At 29.1% G+C, this 25,608-nt stretch overlaps 4 protein-coding genes and 1 long non-coding RNA gene across 6 annotated transcripts; 3 read left to right on the top strand and 2 right to left on the bottom strand.

Moving 5' to 3' along the window:
- The first annotated feature begins 97 nt into the window (after window positions 1-97).
- On the top strand, window positions 98-3,047 carry LOC122712012 (UDP-glucose 4-epimerase-like). Its single transcript, XM_043931286.1, has 7 exons — window positions 98-345; window positions 1,428-1,674; window positions 1,770-1,883; window positions 1,951-2,127; window positions 2,289-2,469; window positions 2,553-2,834; window positions 2,907-3,047. The coding sequence occupies exons 2-7, from the start codon at window positions 1,432-1,434 to the stop codon at window positions 2,999-3,001; spliced, it is 1,092 nt and encodes a 363-aa protein (XP_043787221.1). The 5' UTR covers window positions 98-345; window positions 1,428-1,431; the 3' UTR covers window positions 3,002-3,047.
- Window positions 3,048-3,079: 32 nt separating this feature from the next.
- On the bottom strand, window positions 3,080-4,806 carry LOC122712011 (N(6)-adenine-specific methyltransferase METTL4). The gene is made up of 5 exons (XM_043931285.1): window positions 4,524-4,806; window positions 4,086-4,444; window positions 3,615-3,789; window positions 3,353-3,524; window positions 3,080-3,258 (listed from the first exon to the last, which is right to left on the bottom strand). Exons 1-5 carry the CDS (start codon window positions 4,776-4,778, stop codon window positions 3,098-3,100), a joined length of 1,122 nt encoding a protein of 373 aa, XP_043787220.1. The 5' UTR covers window positions 4,779-4,806; the 3' UTR covers window positions 3,080-3,097.
- Window positions 4,807-4,976: 170 nt separating this feature from the next.
- On the top strand, window positions 4,977-8,404 carry LOC122712001 (lariat debranching enzyme-like). 2 transcript variants are annotated; one of them, XM_043931269.1, is made up of 8 exons: window positions 4,977-5,343; window positions 5,420-5,711; window positions 5,839-5,939; window positions 6,016-6,496; window positions 6,941-7,042; window positions 7,447-7,582; window positions 7,789-8,001; window positions 8,078-8,404. In XM_043931269.1, the coding sequence occupies exons 1-8, from the start codon at window positions 5,147-5,149 to the stop codon at window positions 8,263-8,265; spliced, it is 1,710 nt and encodes a 569-aa protein (XP_043787204.1). In that variant the 5' UTR covers window positions 4,977-5,146; the 3' UTR covers window positions 8,266-8,404. The 2 variants fall into 2 exon arrangements, with proteins under 2 accessions (XP_043787204.1, XP_043787203.1); XM_043931268.1 differs by lacking the exons at window positions 7,789-8,001; window positions 8,078-8,404 and having other exon boundaries at window positions 6,016-6,854; window positions 7,447-7,581.
- Window positions 8,405-9,100: 696 nt separating this feature from the next.
- LOC122711988 (ubiquitin carboxyl-terminal hydrolase 10) lies at window positions 9,101-14,498 on the bottom strand. The gene is made up of 9 exons (XM_043931241.1): window positions 14,200-14,498; window positions 13,288-13,474; window positions 11,827-13,170; window positions 11,523-11,721; window positions 11,159-11,408; window positions 10,969-11,055; window positions 10,726-10,890; window positions 10,428-10,656; window positions 9,101-10,353 (listed from the first exon to the last, which is right to left on the bottom strand). The coding sequence occupies exons 1-9, from the start codon at window positions 14,215-14,217 to the stop codon at window positions 10,067-10,069; spliced, it is 2,766 nt and encodes a 921-aa protein (XP_043787176.1). The 5' UTR covers window positions 14,218-14,498; the 3' UTR covers window positions 9,101-10,066.
- Window positions 14,499-17,040: 2,542 nt separating this feature from the next.
- Window positions 17,041-20,592, top strand: LOC122712026. The gene is made up of 3 exons (XR_006346235.1): window positions 17,041-17,064; window positions 17,885-18,446; window positions 18,602-20,592. It is a non-coding gene; the product is annotated as an uncharacterized LOC122712026 (long non-coding RNA).
- Window positions 20,593-25,608: the final 5,016 nt, after the last annotated feature.

The raw sequence follows: 25,608 nt of genomic DNA, 5'->3' as shown, positions 1-25,608 counted from the left end.
ATAATATATGACATAATATATAATTCCAGTTCCTATTTAAGCTATTATTTTTATCTCATTCTTGCAAACAAGATAGAAAAATAGATAGACAATATCTCAATAGTGTGAAAGGAAGAACTTGTGCAGCAGAAAGCAGAGGGTCGATGTGTATAGTATACGTATTTCTACAATGAGTCGTATGATTGTATTATAAAAGAGGGGATATTTCGCGTTCCACGAATATACTAAACTCTACTTTCCTATATCAGAAGACGACGCAAGTAATCGAGGTAGAGTCAGTGATTACGCGAACTCGTCCTCGAATCTTTCTGAATTCGTTTGACGTCATAATTTTATTTTATTAAGGTAATATTTTTTCACAAATATAATTATACATTAATTGTATTTATATTTTTTTTAATAAAATATATTTAATAAAATATATTTCAAAATGACATTTTACAATGTTTTTAAAAATAAATAACTTATTTAAAAAATGTTTTTCTAAATGTAAATTTTAATTTTAATCATTAATTGCCATAAAATATTTATAAAAAAACAAAGAAATTTTTTTATGTTTATCATACATTCAATAAGTTATTAAATTATAAATAACAAAATTAAAAATTATAAATTAATATTTTTTATTTTTATATTTTTATTATGTTTATATATATAAAAAATAATAAAAAATCAAAAATTTTTCATACATATTTTAATATGTTAATTCAAAATAATATAAAAATTATTCTATGTATCTAATATGCTAAAATTCGATTTTAGTATCGTAAAATTCATCAATCGTAAGTAATTTAAATATTTATTTATTTTTATTTTCTATATTTATTTTTTCAATGAATTTTTTCACAAAATTAATATTTTTTTTTAGAATAAATTTTTTTAATTGTTTATTATTTTATAAGACATTATTTTTAATTTAAAAAATAAAAGATTAGATCAAATATTTAATTTAATTTTACATTAATTATATTTAATATAAAGCTTATAATTTTGTGTTAATTAATAAACTATAATTATTTACCACGTGTTTCAACGACCTAGAACTCAGTTTGATACAGGTGAATGTCCGAAACATTTTTATACTTTAGCTTGTATGTACTATGATATATATTTATATATTATTTTTGTTTATGTAAATATATTTTGTTTTGATTAACTTGTAAAATATAAAAAAAAAAAGATAAATATAAATGAAGAAACAATATAATTTACTTATAAAAATAAATTGAATGTGATATTAAAAAAAAATCATACACATAATTAATAAAAAAAAATGAGATTTCCACCCTTAAACATAATAGTTTGATTCAAGCAAAAAATCTTTAATAAGATGAAGTTAAAAATTTTAGAAAGATAAAGATTTCAAAAAATTATCGTAAATAATATAAGAAAATATATGCATTATGGTATTTTTATTTTTTTAATAGCAATATGACCAAAGATTGGAGAACTATTTTTGTAACTGGAGGAGCGGGTTACATTGGTAGTCATTGTATCATTGAACTTTTAGAAAGTGGATATGATGTTATTGCAATAGATAATTTTGCTAATAGTGTAACTGAAAGCGGTGAATCTGCAGCTCTTAAAAGAGTGGAACAAATTACAGGGAAAAAAGTTACTTTTTATAATTGCGATCTCATTGATCGAGATAAACTTGAAATAGTTTTTAATAAGGTATAATATGAGTAAAATATGAATAAAATAAAAATTATCTAAAATTATTTTATAATTTAAAAATATTTATAATAAATTATTTTATTGTATTTTAGCATAAAATAGATTGTGTAATTCATTTTGCGGCTATAAAGGCGGTTGGCGAATCAATGCAAATTCCGCTTCACTATTATCGAAATAATATTATCGGTGCCATCAATTTGTTAGAGGTAAAATGTTAATTGAATAAGTCTTTATATACATATTTAAGAAAAATAAATTTAATTTTTTTATAAGGTAATGAAAGCTGCTGGATGTTTCCAATTAGTATTTAGTAGTTCTTGTACTGTATATGGAGAACCAAATCAACTTCCAATTACAGAAGAACATCCAACGGGAAATATCACAAATGTATATGGTCGAACAAAATATTTTATTGAAGAAATGCTTAAAGATATATCGAGAGCTGAAAAGGTGCTTTTTAATTGAAAAAAAATATAATTATATAAATATACGTTATAAAAATAATTCCAAAAAATAAAAAAAAATAATTTATTTGATAATTTATCAATAAAAAAAGTTTTCAATGAAATTGAAACATATAAATATATGATTTTTTTATTTTTATTTAACAGAATTGGAATATTATTTCCCTAAGATATTTTAACCCAGTAGGTGCTCATCAAAGTGGTTTGATTGGAGAAGATCCTACAAAACCATTTACAAATTTAATGCCTTACATAGCACAAGTAGCTTTAAGACATAAACCTGAACTTGTCATTTTTGGTGGTGATTATCCTACAAAAGATGGTACAGGTATGTTTTTTTTTCTATATAATATAAAGAATTTATTATTTATTATTTAAATATATTATTAAAATGTATTTATTTTTATATAGGTATACGTGATTATATTCATGTTATGGATTTAGCTGCTGGTCATGTAGCAGCTTTAAATGCTTTACATAAACAACATTTGAGGCTAAAAATTTATAATTTAGGTACTGGTAAAGGTGTATCTGTACTTGAATTAATTAAAATTTTTGAGAATGTCACAGGGACAACAGTACCATATGTTATTAAGGATAGAAGAGAGGGTGATATAGTATCTATGTATGCTAATACAGATTTAGCAGAAAAAGAATTGGGATGGACAACTAAATATAATGTTGAACGGATGTGTATGCCAATTTATATTACTATATCTTTTTACATTTTTTAAAATGTTATTTTAAAAATATTTTTTAATATAGGTGAAGATTTCTGGAGATGGCAAACTATGAATCCACATGGTTATCGTAATTCGATAAAAAACGGTATTAATGAATATATAAATGGCACTTTGTAATAATGCTATTTTATCATTATTAAATAAAAAAACAATAATATTTAAATATTTAATTTTTTTAAAATTTAATTCTAATTATTTTATTTATATTATTATTTATTTATTTTGAGTATCTTTTGTTTCTTCTAATATTGTATACAATGATAAATGCTGAAACTTTAACACCTCAAGACCCCAGCTTGTCCATCTTGGAAGCAAATATCTAGCAAATATTTCTAAACATTTTGGTTCATTTGGAAGATAATCTTTCATAACTTCTAAAAATTAAAGTAATATTTTTATATATCTTCATTCACTTTTTAATATAAATTTTTATATCTGATATATAATCATATAATATATGATTTTTACCTGTAAGTGGTGGTTTATGAGAATGTACTGCACTTGGTACACTTATTAATAATCTACCATCAGGAATGTTTATTTCATTTCCATTTAATACAGATCCCAAAACTAATAGTTCATAAGGTTGTTTACCAGGTGCACAATTAAAATTACATATTGTATTTCCTCCTTGAGTTATCTAAAATATTAATGTCAATTATAATATATAGTATATATAACTGCCATTATTAGTTATAAATTATATATATTATATTATATATGTACTTACTTTAACCCAATACCATTTTGCTCTGTATGTAACACCCCAAGACGGAAATATATTATTAAAAATACTATGTAAATGACTTGGAGCATTGGTACACCATATTGCTACAAGTCCATTTGAACATAATAATTTACCAATTGGTATCTTAGCCAATTCTTCATTGTACATCATTTTATAGCTATTTAACAAAAAAATATAAAAAATAATTTGTATGATATAAAATATTATTTATAACATTATTATTAAAAATATTTTTATATATATAAAATACAATTGATCAATATGATAAAATCTATATCAATATTATTCAATATGAGTTTTTTATGGTGATAAGTTGCATCTAAAATCTTATTTACCCATATACTCACAAAATTGAGAACAAGAAAAACTTATACTATTATCAAAGTACTTGTTCTCATTAAATTGTTCAGAGCTTTCTTTTTTAATGGCTTATATTGAACCATACAAGATCACCTAGCTTCTGAATATCTGGTTTTTTTTCTTCTTATGGACTTGTTCCACCAAGGAGGATCCAACAATATAAAATCATATTGGTTGTTTAGGTCCAACTTTTTCGCAATGTCTCTCACATCATAGCAATAAAATTTACATTTTTGAGGGAAAACATATCTTTTTTCTTTTAACTCCGATGTAATAACTATATCCATATCGTTACAACCATAAAAATTTTCTTTTTCATTACAAAATGTATCTTGATAAAATTTTTGAGATGCCAAACGTGCTGCTTCATTATTATCAGATAGTATATTAGTAGAAAATAATCCCTCTGTTTTTGAAATCATTTTATTGAATGTTTGTTTAATATAATTTATCTGCAAAATAAATTATATTTATAATTATATTTATGTTCAATAATTAGATTTTTAAATTCTTTATTTCTAGCGACTATACTTCTTTTAAATCTTCATCTGGTAAAAGTTTTAATCGTTTTCTTTTCCTAGTTTTACTTTGTAATGAAATTCCATCTTGTTGCTCGCATTGAATTGTTTGATTTTCTCGTAAATATTGAGAATTTATTTCAAATAATACTTCATTAAAAATTAGTTTACATTTAGTGCTGCCATTTTTTACATTTGCATAAATATTATTAAGATATTTTAAATGGGATATTATCCATCCTTCTTCGGTTGAGGAAATTAAACTCATAATTGATATAAATACACTACACTATGGATTAAATATAATTATACATCTTCTATCTACTTGTTCTAATTGTCGTACTATCATTATCTTACATATATTAAGTATTCGATACAAATTTCGATTATTAAATACTTCGAAAATAAGCAGACTTCATAGCATTAATGTTACTATGGTAATATAGATGCTAAGTTAAAAAAAAAAATGGCGATTATAGTGACAAATCTTTAGGTTAGGTTAGAATATGTGATTATTCTATATTTTTCTTAATATTTTGACATTTTTTGGTATTATACTTAAGCTTTAATTATAACAGTGAATGAGAAATAGTAAATGTATCATTTATTAATGAATATATATAAATAAAAGTAAAAATGAGAATTGCTGTGGAAGGTTGTGCACACGGTGAATTGGATATTATTTACGAAACTATTCAAGAAATGGAGAAAACTAATGGAAAAAAAATAGATTTACTCATTTGTTGTGGAGATTTTCAATCGATAAGAAATTTAAGTGATTTACATTGTATGGCAGTACCTGATAAATACAAAGACATGTGTACCTTTTATAAGTGAGTTTAATATTTAATATATTGTGTATAATATAAAATGAGAATTAAATTTTAAAAATTTTATAATATATTATAGGTATTACTCTGGAGAAAAAATTGCTCCTGTGTTAACAATATTTATTGGAGGAAATCATGAAGCTTCAAATTATCTTCAAGAATTACCATATGGTGGATGGGTAGCTCCTAATATTTATTATTTAGGATATGCTAATGTAATAACAATAGGTGGAATTAGAATTGCAGGATTATCAGGCATTTATAAAAGTCAACATTGGATGCAAGGACATCATGAGAAACCACCATATAATGAAAATACAATTAGAAGTGTATATCATATTAGAAATTTAGAAATATTTAGATTAAAACAGGTAATATGTTTTTCTTTTTTAATGTATCTTAAGAAAAATAACAATTTTTCATTTGTTACATTATTTTTTGTTTTATTATATTTCATTATTTTATTATTTATTTTATTTATGATAATATTATTTGTAGCTAACTGGTAATATTGATATTTTCTTATCTCATGATTGGCCTTCAGGCATAACTAAATATGGAGATGAAAATATTTTATTAAAAGGGAAACCATTTTTCAAGTAAGCTAATGCAAAATTTTAAAATATTAATTTTTGAAAATATAAATATTTTTAATAATTTATTTTTTCATTGTAGAAATGATATTGAAAATAACATGCTTGGTAGTCCACCATGTATGGAACTTTTAGAACATCATTATCCAAATTATTGGTTTTCTGCACATTTACATTGTAAATTTGCAGCACTTGTTCCTGAAAAAGAAGGCACAAGAATAACTAAATTTCTAGCTCTAGATAAATGTCTTCCAAAAAGAAAATTTCTTCAAGTAATTGAAATAAAACATAATTTAGATTTACCATTAAAATTACATTATGACTTAGAATGGTTAACAATACTATATTTAACAAATCATTTATTGAGTGTCAAAAGTGGAATTCATTATATGCCTGGACAATATGGTAATACTAGATGGATATTTACACCAACTGTAGAGGAAAAGGCATTAGTTTTAAAAAAATTTAATTATAATTTACAAATTCCATTAAATTTTACACAAACAGTGAAACCATATAATCCTGATGCTATAGATATATCAGTGGAACCACCACAATTATTAGTAAATATCCAAACAACACATTTTTGTAATACTTTAGGCATTGATGATCCATCTGTTTTATTGTTATTAATGAATAATACAAAAGAATTTAAATCAAACGAATCATTAATGGAAACATCATGTGACCAAATATCAAGTTCTCATGAAATTTCTGCTTCCTTTGATGAAGATAACATTTTAAATTCTACATTTGATGGAAGTTTAACTAGTGATTCATTTAATCGAACATCACCATTAAATTTATCTCCAAAAAGTAATAATGAAGAACAAGAATCAGAAATAAATAACAGTAAAGATATTGTAAATGAAAGTCTTAACAGTTTATCATCAACAGTAAATTATGATTGTACAGATGATAGTGAGTGATACATTATTTTTGCACTATAATGTATCACATTATTGTTTTAATTAATTATATAGTAAAATATATTGTTTATATTTCAGGTAATCATTTCATTCAAATTGAACCCAATTGTAAGAAGTTTAAACGACGAAATCATTCTATATATTCAAATACTCTTTAACTGGAGCAAAATATTTTATTTAGTAATTATATTTAAAATGTTTTATTTACTATAAAAATAGAGTTGTATATGAAAAACTTAAATGAATTGTGTGATAAAAATATGTACATAAAATATAATTCACTATTTGTAAAAAAGTTATTTTTTTTACAAGTATAAAAATAATATATATTAATTGTATTTTTTATTTACTACATTTAATTCACTTAATTGTTTGATTTTTTTTAAATTGTTTAATCTTATATATATTATTTTTATATATCTATATAAATAAGTTACACAAAAGTTAGGTTAGAAAACTGTATACTATATGTATAACGTACAAAGAAGTAATATTGGTTAAACGAAAAAACTTTAAATATATTAGATTTTATTCAAGTAATTAGAAAATAAAATTTCCATAATGATAATTTTATTTACTTTTAGTACATTAAAATGAAATTAATTATTATTAACATAATGGATAAATTAACAATTATTTCGGGAACATTGTTTCTTGCTGCCGATGTATTCGCAATTGTAAGCCTTGCAATGCCTGATTGGATTATAACTGATGTCGGTGGTGAGTAATATTTTTGTTTATTGATTTTTTATAATAATGACATGATTTTTATTTAACGATTCAATAATTTTTATTATTTTTTATTATTTATATGATTTTAAGCTATTTCTAAAAATAGTAAATTATATATTATCATTATTGTTTATATAAAATATTTTATATTTTATATTGTTTATATAAAATATTTTATTTTGGTTTTTTTTCAGGAGATACAAGATTAGGACTAATGTGGTCATGCATGACTTTGTATAATAGACCTCAAGTTTGTTATAGTCCAGATTTACAGCCAGAATGGTTTATGGCTCTTGTTTGTATTTTTGTTGGTTGCATTTTAATAACAGCCACTATAATATTATTAGCTAGTTCTCATTGGGATCGTAATGTCATCCCTTATGCAAGATGGGTAGGATTTACAGCTAGTAAGTATAATTAATAATGTTAATTTTTTTTGGAAAATAATTCTTTATACATTATAAAATATAAACTTTATTTCAGTGGTACTATTTTGCTTAGCAGCTGTTATATTTCCAATGGGATTCCATATTGATGAAATTGGTGGACAACCATATCAATTACCAAATTCGCATCAAGTTGGCATTTCTTATATACTTTTTGTTTTAGCTTTATGGATTACAGTAATTTCAGAATTATTTGCTGGTAAAGTTTGTCTGCCACATTTTTAGCATCTTTCATTTACTGAATGCATTTCTTTTATCTGTTTAATATTCTTGATAAGTATTACATACTTTGGAGGATTTCAAACTATATAATATATTATAAAATACAATAAAATACAATATAAATAAAACTCTTAATACATAAAATTATTTTATTAATAAATATACAGAATATGAATAAAATAAGTAATTATTAGAGGTATTACAGAGTTCTTTATTTATTAAAATATATTATTTAACTGTAATTTTTATATGAATTTTATATGTTCTCATAATATTATAATAAAAAAATTAAAATTAAACGTAAGTATTTGAAACAATAAATAATTTTTAACAAATAATGATTGAATTTTAATAACATATATATACATATTTTTATTATAGTTTTTATAAATCTTAGATATATATTATTATAAATGTATATATATACATTTCCACAGGAAGTGTTATTTTACTAAGAACTCTTATCTACATTATTTGGAAAATAAAATGTAAATAAGATGTTTCGCAATGGGATTCTGTAACTTTGCTGTTTTATTAAATTATTATTTTAAAATTGTATTAAATCATTATATTTAATATGTTAATATAATAATATAATCTAGAAGCAATAAAAAAAGATTGAAAAACAGGAAAGTTACAAAATTATACATATATTAATCCAAAAGCAAAACAATATTAAATTCATAATTTATATAGAATCAATTAGTAAACAATAATTTTTACTTTTTCACTCTTAATACATTTTGATAATAAGTATCTTAAAATAAATTAAGTATTTTAATAATAAAAACAAAAATACAAATAATCATTTCTAAATACAAGCGTATAATCATTAAATTAATCTATTTACTAAATTTGTTTGAAAAAATGGAAAATGTAATCTTACATTTGTTAATACATAAAAAATACAATAGCAATAATATATATATAAAAAGAATTTGTAATTAAAGATACAACTTTGACACACACAAGACAATTTTTTACACAAATTTCATGTATTTTTATTTATACAATCTTCCCCACTGATAATATTCGTATTCCATCTTACCAATTATTTCTTTGGTTTGAAAAATTTATATTTATATTTTTTATAATAATATATGATTGATACTTTATATATATATAAAAATTCCATATACATATATATAGAATTTTTTTATTTATATTTTTTCTGATTAAAAAATAGCTAATTAAGTTAATATATGCTAATAAAATAAAATAATTGATAGGTTGGAATAGGGGCGTAGGAAGGTTATATACAAAAATAACTTAAGGCATAAGATGTATCTTTTTTTAGATATATAAAATTTGCATTTCATAGAAATTTTGTCATTAAAGTAGAAAAACCTTTCACTATTTTTGTTCTCTTTTCTACAAGATTATTATGTATATGATTTATACATTACAGATTCATAATAGAATAAGAAAGATATGTACAAGAGATTGTGACATTTAATATTTTGATAAAATGTAATGTGTAAGCACTTATTAACTTTGATAGAACTATGAATACCAAAATCAAAACTCTTCTTTAACTTCAACTTTAACTATTATTTATTTCGCGTATTAAGAAAACTATGCATAAATCTCGTAACAACAATCTTAGTACAAATGTTTCATGAAAGTACAAGCATATTAAAAGGAAATATTTTTCTATTTTTTCTTGATATTGATTGAGAAACATTCTCTGTACTTAGATACAAATATCAACAAGAACCACAAATCTATAAAATCTATTTTCATAAGTTGCCTCTTTAGGCTTAGAATATAGATTTATTTATATTCATAATTAATTTTTTTGATTTTAACGTATTTTACCACTATTTGATTGATTATTTCCAATAGTGTCACATCGTCGATAATATAATAAATATGGAACTCTCGGAGGTGTAGGTTTTAATACATTACTTTCAGAAATACCTTTTAATGAACTATCATCATACCTGACCCAACCACCATATCCAACATGAAAAGCATCTGTAACATAATGACCTTTTGTTGCTTCTTTCCCATCATGATAAGTAACTGCAAATAATTTATAATGTTTTTGCTTGGGATTTAATTTTTTTATAGCATTTGGCGACAGGAATTCTACAAAAAAATTTAGAATGATTTAAAATGTTTTAAATTCAAGGAAACACAAAAATTAATAAAATGTTACTAACTGCTATCCAATTTTAAATCAATTGGAAATTCTACACTTTTCACAATTTTTGAGCAACCATCGAGTTTGTAATCAAACCATTTTAAATGTAATATAAGAATGACAGGTAATTCTTCTAAAGTAACTTGTTTCCAAGCTTCTATTTGTTGTTTCGTTTTACTACATGTCATTCCTTCTAATTGATCTTTTCCAACAAGAATTTCTAGTGCACCTTTAACAGATTCTGCTTTCTAAAAATAAAATATTTTATTATTATATTAATATAAATAATATATATTGGATTTCTTATAGGATAGTACTTCAATATCAAGTTGTAACGTAAAAAAAGGTTGGACATTATCTGTTGGTTGCTCTCCTGCCCTCGATACTCTAGATCTCAATTGTCCACGAAATATATCAGACAATGGTGTTCTTCCAAATTCAGTACACCGTGTAATAGATCCTTTATTTTTTGGACCCATAACCTTTAAGCCAAACTTTAATATTAATATTGTTCTATAATTAACTGTTACATTATTTAACAAACATATATCATATTTTACCTTCCATTCTTCTTCTCCATTGTTATAATTTATATTACTTTCAATATTATTCGTTACATTTTGGTCATTATTTACTAATTTAATAAGCTGGGAAAAAATAAATATATTATACATATATATATTATATTCGAATTAAAATTTAAATTAAAATTAAATAAAAATTCGATTAAAATGATTATTATGATCATACTTCAAGCATTTCGTCATTGATACCATTCAGAAGGCACGAAAGGAATTCTTCAGCATCTTCTTGTCGTCCTTCTACTGAAAACACACCTGCAGCTGATGTATTTTTTAACATTGTATATACATAAAAAGGTTCAAAAGCCACTCCACTTTGTATATCTACTACTACATCTTCTCCTCGTTTATTTGCTCTATCTTTTCTAGCTAATCGTGCACCATCTGACAAAGGTGTAAATTCATGTACAAATTTGATCCTGTATAAAAAAATGATTTAATATTTACTAGAAATATTAAAATAACATAATATATATTTAATATTTAATAAAATATTTACATTAAAAATTGTAAAAAATGTTAACTTTACTTACATATTATCAATAAGTGGAGTGGAAGACATTTTACTAGGATTTTTAGAATGTGGTAAAGCCATTAAAAGATTGTAAAAAGGTGGACAAGCAAGCAAAGCTTGCAATATACTATTAATATAACAATAATTACTACGATTTGTTAGTCCTCTAGGTAATAAACTGACAGTTTGTTTATCCATTTGATAATTTAGTAAAAATTCTATAATAAAAGATATTAATATCATATTAGAAAGATATATATTTGATAGATATTAGATATTTAAATAAAAAAATTTATTTTTGTCTATTAATTTTATTTACTCACCACCCATTCGAAAAGCAATAGGATCATTGTAATGATTCTGTAAGGATTCTGTTTGTGGTTTTTTATTTTCATTTTCAATATTTTGTAAATTGGATGATATATTTTCATTTATAAATAATGTTGTGTTAGATTGATCTTTCTCTATTGATTGTATAATTTTTGGTGTTGTATTGTTTTCTGTAATCAATAGAGGATTAATGCGTGCTGTTGGTTTGTAATTTAATGGATTTGATTGTGTTTCTGCGCTTCCTTTTTTTAAAATACTAGCCCAAGATACACTAGATAAAGTTGGTAATGATGTAGCAGGAGAGCTTATTGCATTAGATGAATTGCTTGGTGTTTTAATGACAATTTCGTCTTGGATACATTTTTTAGAATCTTCTTTATGTATTTCACTTTCATTTTTAGAAATTGGTTTTGATAATGTTTTAACAACAGTAGTTTTAATACTAGAAACAGTTTCATTTTTGTATTCTTTATTGGTTTCTCCATTTTGTTTCACTTCAATACTACTATTAATATTTACGCATGGTACATCATTTTTTTCAGCTCCATTACACTTTTCATTTACAGTTGATACAATGTTATGCTCTATTTTAACATTAACAGGAGGTACTTTTCCATTTGTGGTTGAATTTTTTCTATTGATAATATTTTCATCCACATTATTAGTACATTGTTCTACTTTACTATTATTTACAGTTATTACTGTAGTAACTATATTGGTCTGCGAAGAATTATCTTCTTCATTTACTTGATGAAAAGGTTGTTTGACAGGCGTATAAACATTTTGCACTCGTTTCTCATGAGATTTTGTGGTTTGTACTTTTGTACATTCTTGAGTAGATTGAGAAAGCATAGGTGCTGCTTGTCGAACACATCTTATATTTCCTGAAGGATGATGATATGGAGAATATCCATAAGTAGGTTGTGTATGAGGATGTGTGCTTGTATGAATATTTGGCTGATATATAGCTAATGGAGGATAATGAACATGACCAGAGAATTGCTGTTGTTGTGTTTGATCTGGATACATAACAACAAAAGATAAAGGAGGATGAAATTGTCCTTGTTCTCCCATGTATCCTGGTTGCATTTCATTTGCAGTACTTATTCCACGATTAAAATTATCTCTTTTTATTCCTCTCCCTCTATTATTTCTTCTATTAGTTTCTCTATTACAGTTAACATCATGAATCTCACCTCCAAGATTATATCCAGGATGAGAATAAGTCATTGCAGGCATAAATGGTTGTATATGAGCATCTGTTGGAACAGGATACATTGCTGGTCCTTGCCAATCGCTACATACTATTTGCTGTGCATATGAGGGTGGTGGTGGCACTAATAAATGAAAAATGAAGTTAAATAAAACATAAAAATAAAAATATTATAATAGAATTATAATATTTTATAATATATTTTATAATAATAGAATAATAGATAATTTTAAATAATTACCATTATGATACCATTGATTATGGAGTTGTGGAATTTCTGTTATGGAGGCATTCGTATCATTATTAGCTTCAACTGTATCCCATGGTAATTTTAAAGTATTATTAGTAACATTAGATTTTAAAATGTTTATTAAATGATTCTTATCATTATCATTTAAATCATGTAAATCTAAAAATTGGAAATCAAGCTGAAACAAAAAAAGATTTATTTATGACTTAATATCTCATAAAAATAATATTATTTATTATAAATATTATATTATTATATTATAAAATTATTTATTATAAAAAATCTATATAATATCCTTTATGATAAAATAAAATATCTTTTATCGTATAACGTATAATTTAAACAGCTTATAAAAATAAATAGAAAAAAATGAATATATAAATAAATATAAAGTTAGTTTACAATTATTTTGTTTTTTTTTAATTAAATAATTATCTATATACATTATTATAATTTTAAATAATTATTATAGGATATTATATAAATATATATATATATAGTATATATATAAAATATTAATATGTATATAAATATATATAAATATATATATTACACAAATTAATATGATTTATACAGAAACACAATAAATATCTTTTTCAATAAATATATATACATTATATATAGATAATTATATATATATATTACAATATTTGTAATATTGTACATTATATTAATTTGTTCAATAATAATTTTTATATTGCAACTAAAAATCTAACTTTAAGTTTCATAATAATTATAAAATTATTTAAAATAATTGTATTAATTAACAAATTTATATAAATTTATATATACATATATATATATGTGTGTGTGTGTGTGTATATATATATATATATATGTGTATATGTACATGTATATATATATGTATATATATATATTTAATATATAATATACATATATTACCTCATTTTGAATATCCATAGTTAAATCCGTACACCATACAAGACATTAAAAATAATACCAGCAGAGAAACATGAGGTCCGGTGACTTATATCGGCAGTAATAGGAATCGATGTTGATATTAATTTTGTTCTATATTTATATGAGGAAATATTATATAAAATGCGTATTCAATTTAAAAAATACAATATTTGTAATATTTCTGTGCAATAATAAAATGGAGAAAGAGAATATAAACTATTAACAAATTACACAATATGAACGATCATATTTCGGCAGTTGTATAAAATGGGCTAAGCACGTTGTTGCACTATCTTTTCTTCTGTTCATAAGATTGATGTCGCCACTGTCATTGCTAGTGTTTTATAGGGATATTATTGAAGTAAACTTTCCCGCTATTTTCCTTATTGTTTTAAGTAAAATGAACATATTTTTGATATAAATATTGTGAATAAAGTATATAATTTTAGATTTCTAAAATTTAAATTAAGATATTTTAAAATTATATTATTCGACGATGTTGAACAATGATTGGACAACATGGAATTTTTAATTTGTTATTTTAAATAATGTAGATGATTTTTTTCTAGATGTAATAAGGTTAACAAATTGCGATCTATAAAAGATTTACAAATATCTATTTTATTCTATTTAATATAATTTTTATTTAAATTCTTTTATCTATTTTTCAATTTTTTCTTTACTTTAATATTTGTTTTAAGTTCTTTCATCGTGTTTTAAAATTTTTTAATTTAAGAATATTTTGTTAATTTCTTTTAGTGTTAATTTTCTTTTTTTATTATATTCTTTTTAGATTAATTTTTATCTTAAATCTTATATTCAATCTTTCTAATTTGGATGACTTTTTTAATAAAATATAATATAAATTAATCATATATAATCTAATAATCTATTATATTTATTATATTTTTAATTTGTATGCTTTGTAAGAATTTAATGTATAGAAATTTATAATTAAAGTATGTATTTCAATTTTTATTGAAGTAAATAGGGAATTGCAGCATTCCAACCAATCAGAAAACTGTTAAGGTGCAACTGTAAAACGAATCAATGCGCAGTTTAGTGCGCATGGTCTCAATCCATGGAAAATTGACAATAATGACAAATCGTCTTTTAATAGAAATGTGTAATTACGTAAATTTTTATTAAGTTGATATTATATTAAGTTTAATTGTAAATTATTAAGCTTTATTTAATTAATTTAAATATTGTTTAATTATTATATCAAAATTAAACATTGATTTAAATATTCATCATCTTTGTGCACGTATGGTATGATTGGAGTATCGAAAACGAGGTAGTTTCGAAATTATAATAGTTTTAACACGTCATGATAATTTTTTTTTTCTATTTAAATTCTAAAAAATAGATTTATTAGAGAATTTCAATTTTTAAATTTTAAATTTTTTAAAGATTTCAATTTTTATTATTATTATATTTTATTAGAAATTCATTATATTTTGTAAATTATAATATTCCATTTTTTGTTATTTATAGTTATTTTATGTTATTATTATTTCCAAAAGTCTTCACGATGACTTTCTATAGATAATATTAATTATAGATTCTTCGCATCTAACGATGAATTGCATACATTTTGATTTCTCTAATCAATCATGTTATAAAATGAAAAATTCAAATCGATACAAGTGATCGTTTATGTACGTAAAATTTTATACGAACATAATGATCACGAGTATTTATTATATTTGTGAATAGTAACATTTCTTTTTTCTAATTATTATTTATTATTTAGGTTAGATTTTTTTATATATCATGCTTTTAAATATTACTAATCTTTCAAATTAATCTAACGTTAAATTATTATAATTTATTAAAGTATATTTAATAGAAATATGTTTAATAGAAATTTACAAACTTCTAAATATATGAATATCTAAGACTACAAATATCTAAATATATGAATATTCGTATGTAAATTGCATATGAATATTCGAATAAATAATGAATATTAACAATAAATAAATAATAAAATATTTCTATTTTCATGATTTTTATGAAAATGTAAAATAATGATAGAAAGTTTTAATTTAGATTTTATTTTTTAAATTTTCCATTTTCTTTTGTTGATTGTATGGCACAACGATAAAAAATCTGAATGTTTTGCAAATATCAAAACGAGAAAATTTATTTGAAAAAATAAATAAATTTTCGTGAAAAAGAAACATAACATTCTTTCTGTTTCAATTTCTAAAATAAAATTATGAAAAAATTATGAGCATAAATTTTTATATTTTTTTAATGATTTAATTTTTGTGTATTTACTTATGTAAATACTTATTTAGATTATAAATACTATATTAGATATGAAATAAAAAATATTTTAATTTTTTTTTGTATATTTTTGATATTTCAGATGTTACATATGACATAAAATTCCATAAGATGTCACGTTAATACTGTTCTTTTTTATCTAAAGTTATTTCTTTAAAATTACTGAAAAGATGGCGTTGATCTTCAATTCTTACTCTACTTATCTTCGGAACTGTCTTATCTTTGCTGCTTGCTAACTGATGATAACAACTAATTCTTTCTTTTACTATTTCATCTTCTTATTTATATTAATTTTATTTTCAATACTTAGAGATGGCGTTGATTTCCTAATTTTTATTTTATCTCTGTCCTTTTTTCATTATTTATTTTTCTTTGTTCATGATCACATATAAGGTACGAAATATCGATTGAATATTTTCATTATTAATTTTCAAAATTATATAATACAATATATTTTCAGTTTTACAATATATTTCTGGGATGATGATCTTATAAAACATATCTTAATATGTTATTCGAGTTTTTGACGCGAAATATCATTCGGCGATAGTGGTAAGATTTAAACAAACAATTATTTGTAATTTTATATTGAAATTTATTTACAATTCTAAGTATTATTAATATTGCAATCTTATTCTAAGCGATAAAGTTGTGAATAATATTAAATATAGTAGTGAGTAGATCCCTAAGACAAAAAAGTAAATTGAATATTTGATTTATTTTTTTTTTTTGTTTATGTTATATAATAGTAGAAGTTGTCTATTAAAAAAGAAAATAAAAAATTTTCTTATCAACCAATTTTCTGATTGTTGTATATGAATATTGTAGTTCACGCAAATAATAATAATCAAATAATTATAATTTTAAAAGACATTCTTCAATTGAATTAATTCATATTAATTTTAATATTCATTCAGTTTTAATGTTATTTAATATACAAATTTATTAAAAATGCACACCTTTGTTTTTTTTTTTAAATTTTTGTTATGTCTATAACACTTTTAAATAATATTTAATACAGTAATCTTTTTAAATGTTTTTCCATCGCACGATATAAAAGGAATATTATAAGATTTTTGACAATGTAAATCTTTTTGAAGACTGATTACCCACGTTATTTTTTATACTCTATACAATTTTATTATCTATATATTATATACTATTAATAATGTAAAATTTAACCATAATTTAAAAATTTTCGATCACAAGAGTGTAATCTAAAAAAATAACGATTTTTATTAGGTATGCATCGAAGATTATCTTATTGAATAACATACGAAAAAATGATTTACTTTAATATCTATCCTAAACGAAAATATATTTTATAGACACATTTTTATATTATCTTTTCACTGTGAATTTAACTTTTAAGGATAAACTGTATATATATATATATATATTATATATATGAAGCAGCAAGATGTACTTTATCGTTGTATCCACGGTGATACAAGTTGAAAGGAAGTTGCCAGTTTTACGGGTGAAACGCGTTTAAGGCTGCATTGAATGACAAATAAATATGCTAATGGCTATTCGGGGAACTTCAAATGCCGCGCATCTTAGCTTTTGCACCGCATCGAAAGAAGAAAGTTAAGTTAAGTTGGTCGGTACCTCGACGGCGTGTTTGGAAGGAAGTGCCACGAATGGCCAGGAAGGCGAGGAGGAAGGCGATCCAGAACGAAGACAGACGAGATAGAGGGAGGGTGAATGAAAGATGGAACGAGACTTCTCTTAAATAATAGAAAATTCAGAGGAAGTTGATAAGCCAGGGCGCGTTCAAACTTTTCACTCGCCGTCTTCCATTTCTTATTATAATGAATGCATATCGGCTTAGTCGAAGCTTGAAAGCTACGACTATAAGAACCCTTTTCCAGTTTTTGCGGCCTCTTCTGCTCTTTCCCTTATACAGTAATACCATTGATTCAAACACATCCGTAAGTAAATAATGTTTCTCTCGTTCTTCGAACCTATCGAAAGTATATATATAGATATCGGTATATAGATATCGATTGATATATAGATATCGAGACGTTAATTTTTGCATCGAAAAATATATTCCTTTTTTCTTTCCTTCTTTTTTTTTTTTCAGCATAAGGGTAATCCTTGACGAGTTTAATTCGAAATGTCAGTGGCAGATTGCGTTCGTCGAACCACATGTTGCCAGCCGACATCCCACGAAATCGTGCTCACATCCACGCATACGAGGAATAAACCGGCGAATATTTTGGCTATTATTATTACCGTAGCCTAGCGTGTCTTTCCGTGCGACGGCTGCACGTCTGTCGCGACCAAAACTAGCGCGCTTCGACATTTTCATTCAGGATCGATCGTGCGATTTTCCATGGACCCCGTCTCTTCGTAAAAATATTCGTTTCAACCGGTATGTGTGATCCGTAAATAGATATATAAAGTTGCTCGTTTGAAATCAAGGAGGAGGGAGGGGGGAGCGTTAAACGTTCGAACTTCGTCTCGAGACGAATATTCATGAAGATTAGAAACAAAGAGGACGGACTTATATAAATTTCCGAAAAAAAAAAAAAAAAAAAAAAAAAAAAGAAAAGAAAAGAAAATTTGAAAGAACGACGAGAGATGAATTTTTCAGATGATGAAAGTCATGGCAAAAGTTTTCGAGTAAGTAGAGGTAGGGTAAAGCCTCTAACAGGGTTTGTTTTATTAACAGGGGGTGAGGCGATACAATCCGCGGAGACAAATGGCCTCGGCAACGTTAAATCATCGAAGAAAAAGTTAGTAATTTAATAAGCAATTTCATGGAAATTCCGTGATCGTTAGCGTAACGACTTTCTCGATAAAATTTTTCCAGGATATTCTCGTTTCTCGCTGTTGATAAAGGATACGAGAAACGCATCCTCAAGATCGTTACGTTTTTTAATTCGCCTTCTGAAAGCGATCGAACCGATTCGTTATTCTTTTTTTTTTTTACCTCGTTTACGTATATATATATATATATATATATATATTCCCTACGTCTTCGTGGATTCGACGAACGTTTCAAAGATGATGCAACCCAGATAAAGTGTTGGCCAACGAGGGAGGGAAAACGTGAGCGAGGAGTTGACAGCGGATCGTCTCGAGCGAAGGGACACATCTTTGAGGCGAGATGCTCGTTGATCCTTTGTGATTCCGCTTTTTTATCCCATCCAATCGATCATCCATCGTTGCTCGCCTCTCGTCGGATATATTATCCAGCCACGTGTCTACGAGAATTTGCACCGCGTGTATTCGGTTTTCGTCCTAGACGAGATCCGAATACACCGAGATCCGGGATAAACTAAAACGTCCAATTTGCGCGATATTATTATCTTGGGCGAACGTGACGTATACGCAATTCGTATAAATTTTTCATCTTTTCATTTCTTTTTCTTTTTTTTTTTTCTTTATCCTTATCTTCTCATTCCTCTATATTTTCCCATCCAACAAACTTCAACCTTCGCCCTTCCTTCCAACTATCGCGTCTTAACATCCGCAGAACCATTCCTCCCGTCCCCTCCCCCCGTAAAAAATTGCCGTGCACGGCACTCCACGATTTCGAAAATTTTATTTATTCGCGTCACGAAGACACGCGATGCGGCAGCGCGCTTTCAAAAGCTCAGAAAGCGTTATATAGCGGCCGTAGTAAGTATGTATTATACGAGCGTGCAGGTCGTCGGTATGTGTGTGCGTATGCGTGTGTGTGTACGCAGCGAGCCGGAGAGAGGAGGAAAAGAGTGGAGCGTATGGTTGAATAGGTGGATACGCGGAGGACAGCGTGCCTCTTTGCGCAACCCCGAAAGCAATATATCGATGTTTAGCAACCAATAAACGGATCCCTCAAAGAGGGCTTTTACCGTAAAGCGGTGGTGCTTCGACGTCTCGTTTCCTTCCATAGATGCGCGCTCGCATACAATCGCTTCATCGTCCGCGTATACACGGAGCATGGTTTGAATGGTGTGCGGGTATACGTTAACGGTGGCAACCGAAGCACGCCGCTTTTATGGCTCAAAGTAAACGCATTTATAGAGCCGTTTTGCCACCACCGCATCGGCGTAACCTCGCGGCCGACCATTTAACGCCGCTTTTATGATAATGTTATCAATAGCCCGGACCCTCCTTCCTCCTCGCGATCACTTCCCTTTTATTTATCGATTATTTACGACTCTCCTCCTCTATCATTCACCTGCCCCGCCAATCCTTTTTCCTTTTACGATACGGGGAAAATGCGGATCGGGTTTCACGATTCTCTTATTTCTCAGATTAATTTCACAAATTTCGCGAGGAAGGTTATTCCTTCCTTTCCATTACGTCGAGGATGGATGGATAGATGGAAGTTTGAAAACTCGAGGGATTGCACTTCTTTTTTTTTTTTTTTTTTTTTTTTTTTTTTTTTTTTTTATCTTTTCAAGGAAGAGACGTTATCGAGATAGAATTATTCGAAGATACCGCCATCTTGTCCGGAACGTTCAACATTTTTATGCCTGCATAATAATAAAACTGTGGTATACTACTCGTTCGAGCAGGCAACGATAACAGATCGAGGGGGAAGAAGAAAGAAAAGAGGAAAAGAGAAAAAATCAAGTAGCTCTAGCTGACAGAGGCTAGGGATCTTAAAGGCGCTCTTATATCGTCCCCGACATGCTGCGATGTCACTCGCAGCTTCTTCATAATTCTCTCGTCAAGTAGAGGAATAGTTACGAACGAGTAAAGCGATTCCAAGAGGAAATCGCTGCCTTCGGAGATCTTATTAATATTATAACGATGACAATTATCTTCCTCCTTTCACGACTCATTCCTGTAAATATTATACGCGACGAAAGGAAGGAATTGAGATTCGTACGGCCGAATAGATCGATACAACCGATCGTCCGCATTAACATTTTTCGCCCAAGCAACGAAGATTTAGATTCGATCCATACGTTTTTATCTCATTTTCCTCGCTGGTGGTTTTCGAAACTCGATATCTCGGGCGGAAAAAAAAACATTTCGAAGTAGATTTTTTGTTGCAATTATAACGGTTCAAGACTCTTATCGTCTCTCCGATCCTCCCTATCTTCTCGAGATAAAGTAAAGTATATATATCGTTGGCAATTCTGATGCAGCAGCTTCCATAGCGATGCGGTGCGGTGGATGTGGCGAGTAGAAAGATCTCGGGGAATTGGAGAAAAAGCGAGTAAAAAAAGGCGGGCTATTGTAGGAATCGGGCTCGTCCTTGAGGAGAGGGGACGGGAGAGGAGGAAGACGGTCCGGATGGAAGAAAGAAAGAATCGAGTAGTCGAGGGGGAGTAGTCGGGAGGGAAGAGGGTCAGAGTCAGAGGGATGATGGTCGGGAGAAACGAGAAAAAGAAACGAAGGGGCGAAGGAAAATGGGGGGGTTCCCGGTGGAAACGAACCCCTCGGGGTGACCAGTGGGCAGCGGCCTCCTTCGGCGGCGTGTGTGTGCGCGTATCCGCCGAGGAAAGGCCACGCTGTGCACCCCCGTGCGATCCTCCTGGCTTCGCCCACACCCAGGATTTCGGGGGAGAATCCTTGAAAAGCGGAGACCAGGACGCCATTGGCCGCTCCGGGAGCCACGTCTGAGCTCGGCCAATCGTGGCCCGAGTTGATAACGGCGGCGGTTCTTCTCTTCGTTCCGCCTCCTCAAGACGGAGCGGTTTTGGCACGCTATATCAAGCCCTGCGTATATATCGGATAACCTATATCGTCCACTTCGTACGTTTCCCTCCGTATGGATCGACCATCTTCTTTTCTACGCTCGAGAAATTTCCTCCCGTCTGGATCGAGTCAACCTTCGGGGTCGTTTGCTACAGCTCTTCCGTTATGTACATATATATGTATATATATATATATTTCGAACTTCTTTTTGCTGCTTCTCTCTTCTTCAACGCGGTCGAATTGTTTCTCGTTCCACGATATAGTTTCCACGATTTATGCGACACTCGTTGGAGGAGATTCGTTCGTCATAGTGTTAAAAAAATGTCACGGCGTTGCTCGATGTGCCCACCGGCACCGAGTGGCAATGCAATGCTAATTGATTTCTGTTACGTTGAAAGGAACATGAACGGCAAATACCGTAGGAAAAAGAGGGAAGAACGAATGTCGATAGATTGGTATCGATAGCGCAGGTGTTATCTCGCGTCGTAAATACATGCTCTGTATCAACCCGATATCTCGTACTGAACCTAGTTATTAATATTTAGGTATGCTTAAACGTGTCGTAACAACGTGCAATTTATTCTCATTCATTATTCCAGCTCATTATCGATCGATTGTTAAAAAAAAAAAAAAAAAAAAAAAAAAAAAAAAAAAAAAGAAAAAAGGAAAAAAAAAATGTCAACCGTAATTATTTAATACCGTTCGTTACTCGATGACTGATAACGTAATGACGATATCCTCCGACATCGAAACGTCGAGCAATCGTTCGAGAAAGGGAGATTTTTTTTAAATTGCTCGCCATCCTATGTATCACGTAATAATAAACCAACATTTCAACGACGACTATGATGCGGGATCAATTATCGCAGCGATAATTTTTCCCGTAATTGATTAATTAAATGGAACGATTAATTATAATTACACATCTATCCGGAGCGTGTAATAGCGCGATTGAACAACGATTTCGAATTCGATTAATAGAAACACAGAAAATCGGGACGATTGAAAAAAATATCGGTTTCGCCGTCGATTTATCGCCGAGTCGGATCGCAGGTGGTGCCGTTTCCCTTGCCGCGGTAACATCTTGGTTCGCGTGCAAGTTCCGCCTCGTTCAAGTTTTAGTTCCCTCTGCCCTCTTTTCCGAAAGGAGGTGAGCGCGCGACTCGGTGCCCCGTAAGTGGCGTAATGGGGCTGCCCCTTCGGTTGACAAGATAAAGAGCGACGATAAGACCCCGTCGTTTCGAGGGAGCTCGGGAATGGGGAGGGTGCGTGACCGTGGTGTGCCGCGTGACGCGTGTAATAACCGTAGCGCGGCTTCTTGCACGCACCCCATCCCAGAAAACTGAGCGTACACTTCATTTCTGTACTGCTGTACTTGCGCGCATCTCGATTACACGACAGGTGTCCACCGCCATTGGGATTTCTCAAAAAAAAAAAAACACGATTTACCTTCCTTTATTTCGCCTCCACTTTCCCTTCTTCATCGGTTATCCCCCACTGATAACCCGCGTTTTCCCGTCTGGTCTTTATCAAACTCTCGTTCATGGGAACGTTTAAAAATTTCCACGAGAAATCTATTATCGTGAGATGAGCGGTTTCGATTAACATTTTCCCTAGGACATCACGTGATCGTCATCATGGGATTATTATTCGTCGAAGAGGAGAGCAGTTTGTTGATTCCGGCGAGGAGAGGAAATACGGTTCGCGCAAGAAGCACAATGACGCGTTTCGTAGGGGGGGGAGGGGGCGGGAGTGATCGGAACAGGTTGAAACAAGCACGGATCATTTACGCCCAAACTCTCGAATCCATCGAAACGTAAATCGAATGGATATTTTACGGCCATCGCGGGCAGATTACAGGCACAATTAGCATGAGACTACATAATTAATAACTCGATTAATGCGTTGAGGCGGAATGGCCGTCTATTGGCGCTCGTCAACTCGCCCCGGTCGCCTCTGTCCGTCCGTTCCCGGTTCGTTTGTCCCGGTCACGATTCGTGCCCTCATATTTACGCCCGCGGACCACCGTCACCGTCGTAATCGATCACATCGGCCCCGATATACATATATATATATATATATATATGTGTCCCGCGTCGATCGCTTATGCTTATATCGCTTCGACGATATACATTCTCACGGATCGGTAACGCGCGGTTTCTGCGCGCTCGGCCGAGTTCGCCGCGAGGCGAAAACCCTCATTAACGGGTCATTCCATATTCCAGAAGGGAAGTCGATGCGCGCTTCCACGTTAATTCCGGCCCATTGTCGCCAAATGAATGAAAATCTGCCCGTCCAGTTATCCACTATTAACAGTTCGTCCCCCGGTTCATTAATTGAACCGATTCCGTTTCGAGATCCGATATTATACGACGAATCGTTTCCTAACGCGAGCGTTAGAATGTCGAGAATGTTTTCGACCAACGGTGGAGAGATTCTTCATCTTCGCGATGATATTTTTCTGCTCGTATTTCACGGATGTATCCCGCGAGATCGCGGAAACGCATAATACGGTATGCAGAAATATATATATAGAGAGAGAGGAGGGGATTGGAACCTCTGGTCGCCTCGCATGCCAGAGACGTCGAACGGTGATAAATTTCTGGGAAAGATTTTTTGGACGCCGAAGCTTTATCGCTTCCTTGCTCCGACAGAGCGTCGAGGTCGACGGGGAATTAGAGGGACGGGCGTTCGTGTACAGGTAGTCGGTATCGAACATTTATCAGCGGCCAAGACGGGGAGGCTGATCTCGAAAGACAACCGCGATTGAGTTACGTTGATTTTATTCCGCATTATTCCACCCGGCACAGCCGCGATACGGAATCGCTCCTTGGCCGGATCAGTTTTATTTTCTCTCTTCCTCCCTCCCCTCTCCCCGGATTGCGATGGCGCGAGTGCTAGCCTGAATCCTCTAGCTGCCGCCACGCCGGGATTAACGTCATTGCGGTTTTTAAGCAGCCAATTTCCTAATTCGGTTGCCCTCGGATCCCTGATTTATCGCGCTTTTGCCAGTTATTCCGTACTGTCGGTGATTTACGACGCCGCTTCCGTTCCCGTTCCAGTTTCGCTTCTCCTTCTCCTTCTTCGTCTTCCTCTTCTTCTTCTTCTTCTTCTTCTTCGATTTTTGAGTTTCCTCTTTTTTTCTCCATCCTCCTGCGTTCCTCCGATTTTCAATCGAAAGGATTGTCGTAGTTGTTATCTCGACGGGAGAAAGAAGGAAAGGAGAAAAAAAAAAAAAGGAGAATTAAAGAAAAAAGAGGAAAAAGAAAAACGGTTCAACGTACTTAACAGATTAATTGAAACGTTCACGGTGCGTGCTACGCATCCGCGTGAGAAATTGGAAGTATTGTCGAGGGGGAACTCTCGGCTCTCGAGGGAACTCGGGCTATATCCCGTGTATTATTTAAGTCAATAATTAGTTATAATCTCGATACGTAATCGTGGTACGCA

Source organism: Apis laboriosa, unplaced genomic scaffold (genome assembly GCF_014066325.1).
Source record: "Apis laboriosa isolate Shangri-la unplaced genomic scaffold, ASM1406632v1 scaffold18_cov149, whole genome shotgun sequence".
In the NCBI taxonomy this organism is placed as follows: domain Eukaryota; kingdom Metazoa; phylum Arthropoda; class Insecta; order Hymenoptera; family Apidae; genus Apis; species Apis laboriosa.
This window is presented reverse-complemented; position numbering and strand designations above follow the sequence as displayed.